This window comes from Xiphophorus couchianus, chromosome 14 (genome assembly GCF_001444195.1).
Source record: "Xiphophorus couchianus chromosome 14, X_couchianus-1.0, whole genome shotgun sequence".
Lineage (NCBI taxonomy): Eukaryota > Metazoa > Chordata > Actinopteri > Cyprinodontiformes > Poeciliidae > Xiphophorus > Xiphophorus couchianus.
The window spans coordinates 13235197-13238741 of NC_040241.1; the positions used below are offsets into that span (position 1 = coordinate 13235197).

The following is a 3545-nucleotide window of genomic DNA, read 5'->3' on the forward strand; positions in this document are numbered from 1 at the left end:
CACTTTTTTCCTTACAGACAAACACATGATATCTCAATAACATCACACCACAGTCATTCTACTCACTGGGTGAGTCACCTCAAATCAGACTCTGGAGTGTGGTAATAATGCAATATTAGTTCCTCTATCCTCCTTATCATAAACATAAAAACACTGAGATGCTCATAAAAGTGTAATTATGAAGATGTGATCTTTGTGCTTAGTAACAATAACAGCTCGCTATCATAATTGGCATGGGACTTGCAAGTTTAGGTCACTCCCCTATGATGCAATCCACACGGATTACCTCAAATTTAAAGCAAAGAGCTAAAAAGGCAAACATTGCAATGCGGTGAGTAAACATTACAGCAGATTGGGCTGTTTTTCCTTCAACCTAATGGCAGATTAACTTTCTTGTCTTTTAAGGTTTTGAACAGTATGTCGGTTAAGTTGTATGAAAGATATCTCAACAGCCTTATGTTGTATGTAAACACGATAGTTTCATCACCATCCTCTGGTTTTTTATCTTCCTTTTATCTTGATGACGTCAAGCGTTACCAGGGTTCATTGGCTAGCTTTATTTTTGAAAGGCCACAAAAGTTTCTCAGTTAATGGAAAAAAAGTGGCATGTGTAAAGATTTATTGAACATTTCTGTTGTCAAATGAAACCAGCACATCCAGCTTGGGTTGCTTTAGGCCATGAAGAACCATAAATCTTTTATTGTTTCGTCTAAGACTTCAAACTGGCGCTGAGATTCTGTCCTAGTTGTGTTTTCTTCTGAGCTCAGCTGGATGTTATTCACAGTAATTGACATAATTGAGAATAAAGAAAGGGACGCTTTGCAGTTGGAACAGCTCTTTTAGCTCCCTTTATTTAGACTTCCTGACCTGGCCTGAGAACTGGACACGGAGTACAAAATGTGTCTGTCAAGGTCATCAGTTGTCAGTCAGGGGGCAACACCTTTCTGTTTATTGTTTCACTCAAGTATTGGCAGTACAGCACCTTTACAATGATTCATCCCAAAAAGCATTTGTACATATATATAAAAACATTTTCAGGTAGATAAAATGAATGAGTTGAGAATACACCTTAGGGTTGGTTGTTCTCTAACGTTAAGATGAAAAGAAAGTTGTGTGAGCTACATAAAAGTAGAAGTATAAACAGCTGGATCCTGGTTACTGCTTCTTGAAAATTCGTTTTGCTTCCACGCCTTCATAGCTGTAACTCTGCAGATAATAGAGATAAAGTTCAGGTGAATAGAGATATTGCATGGCAAAAATTGCAGTCATGAAATTTATGTTATACAGACAGCTGTATAAAAACTGTTGTATAAAAAAGTTTTATACACAAGCCGATCTTCCCATTTTCTATAAGCAGATGATAAAGTTGTTTTTCCAGACTTAGTGGTTTGCTATGATGGGAGTATCTAAAACACAACACTTCAAGGTTTCTTTCTCAAGAAAGAGAGGATAAGATTGCTTGGCTCTGGCAACCTTCAAAGATACCATTTATTAAATATTTTAAGCAAAAACTTCAGCAGAAATTCTTGAATGCAACTTTTTCGGTTTTCAGAAAGCGGTGCATCTAATTTAAAAGTAGGTCGATTCTTGACAACTTGCAAACAAGTGCAAAGGGGAGCCGTGGGAAAACTTTTAAATGACCCCCATTATGGTGGGCCCTGTGCAAGCATGAAATTTGGAGATCTGCTGTATGTATGAAAAGAAAATCCGGTTTTCTTGAGGAAAATAAACAGCAGTTTAGTTTGCAAATGCAGCAGTGCGGCTCCATCTTTCACTTCAGATTCATGAGTGGCACTGACCTGCACAAGCTCTCCTCCAACCAGTGATCTTGTGGTGATCAGGAGCTTGTTGTTATCTTTCCTGTTGAAAGTCCCTTTCAGCGTATCACCCTCTAGCACCCATGTGCCCTGGTAAAAAAAATAGAAGACAACAGAAAGAGATTAAATTTAAACCTCTATAAGGATTTTAAGCCTGTTATGTTTTTTTATGATTATTTTCCTGTTGATTTAGTTGCATTTAAGCCATTTGTTGGCACTCACTACGAGGTCGGTTCCATCAGCCGTAGAGTAGTCAAACTGAACGCCCAGGGTGAAGTCGATCTCTTTGGTGCGGAACGTGCTGGACTCTTTGATGTGAAACTTGTCCCCGTTTTGCTCAAAAGTGAGCTTCAGGTTGTCGTGCTCACCCAGCTTGCGTTTCACCACGTTGACACCTGGAGGATGTTCAAAATGCATGTTTTTAAATTCAAAATAAGTCAAGTAGAAAACCTGTTGAACGTTCAGTGCATCTTATCGTCTTAACCCTCACACAGGCTACAGCATTAAAAATAAAAAATGAACAGAACAGTTATGCAGCCTAAAGTGCCTTCAGGTTGCGCCTGATTTGACCGACTCACCCAGCTGCTCCATGAACTTGTCGTAGTTCTCATTGCGGTCAATCTTCCAGGTCCCATTGAAAGCCATGGCTGCAAGCGTCTCTGCTGGTTACAAGGCACTGGGGACAACCGTGTGACTGAGAATGCCCACTGGCCCTCATTTATACCCACCCCATCCCCATGTCGCTGTCAACTCCCACCCTCCGCTCTCACCCTCACCGAGCTGGCATGGAGGATGCTGTCCTTTATCTCACTGATTATCTGTCTGCTGATGTGGCCATTGAAATGTAGGGTGATTGCTGCGCGACCTCGAGGAAGGGCTCATAAATGAGCACAGGGCCCCTCCCTTCTGTGAATCTGGCACAGTTGAACACTGTTACACTGTTCTGCGGGAGGGGGGAAAAAGACAAAAGCGCGGGCTGTTTGTTTGGCTGCCAGTGGCAGTCACTCAGCTGAGTCCCTCTCTGTCCCTCACTCAGGCTTTTCTTTGTCCGGTGAGTTTGTGTCATGCATGAAAATGACTGATTGATAGTGACAGCCTGAGATTCTCTGGTGTTGTATTGCGCACAAAAACAGCATTATGTAGTGCATGATGCTGGATGGTTTCTATTTATTTAGATTAATCAGATCATAATAGAGTGAGAGGTATCCGAGTATGGCTGTTTGGGGACAGAAAGCTGTTAGCAAACAACTTTGACACTAGACAGAGTAACTAGTTTGGGTACTTTCCTCTCCGTGTTAACCTGTTTGTACTTTAAACACTGATGCCTGTTTTCACTTCAAACATTCAGTTGCTTAAAATAAACCATCTGGAGTTACTTCAACTTCCCACCACAAAACGTACAAAGTTGTGTAGAATATCAGAATCAGCTTACAGTAGCTGACTTCCTTGGCTTTAGGTTGTTCATTGTTTTGAACAGATAGTAAGAAATGCATGTTGTACTCCATAGTGTCAACCTGAAGGTAAAAGTCCAAACACGTTGTGTCCAGGATGTGTGGAGTTTGCACAGATCTTAGCTTCCTTTTTTTTGACCATAGACTTGTTCAAGTTCTGGACTGAGGGAAGATTAGCCCACATTATCCTCTTGGTGACTTAATTGTTTATTGCAGTTTGATCCTGTCGTGTTTTGTGAGTGAGCCAAACCTCATAGTGATGGACGAACAGAGGACA

At 41.0% G+C, this 3545-nt stretch overlaps 1 protein-coding gene across 1 annotated transcript; it reads right to left on the reverse strand.

The window, feature by feature from the left end:
• Positions 1-818: 818 nt before the first annotated feature.
• On the reverse strand, positions 819-2613 carry LOC114156796 (fatty acid-binding protein, intestinal-like). Its single transcript, XM_028037295.1, has 4 exons — positions 2396-2613; positions 2040-2212; positions 1800-1907; positions 819-1206 (listed from the first exon to the last, which is right to left on the reverse strand). Exons 1-4 carry the CDS (start codon positions 2460-2462, stop codon positions 1156-1158), a joined length of 399 nt encoding a protein of 132 aa, XP_027893096.1. The 5' UTR covers positions 2463-2613; the 3' UTR covers positions 819-1155.
• Positions 2614-3545: the final 932 nt, after the last annotated feature.

Excerpts from the sequence above, each read along its gene's own strand:
- LOC114156796 (XM_028037295.1), bottom strand. The coding sequence starts at position 2,462 with ATGGCTTTCAATGGGACCTGGAAGATTGACCGCAATGAGAACTACGAC. Across the intron at positions 2,213-2,395 it reads CAAGTTCATGGAGCAGCTGG|GTGTCAACGTGGTGAAACGC; the intron begins GTGAGTCGGTCA and ends AACATCCTCCAG. Across the intron at positions 1,908-2,039 it reads CTGATGGAACCGACCTCGTA|GGCACATGGGTGCTAGAGGG; the intron begins GTGAGTGCCAAC and ends TTTTTTTACCAG.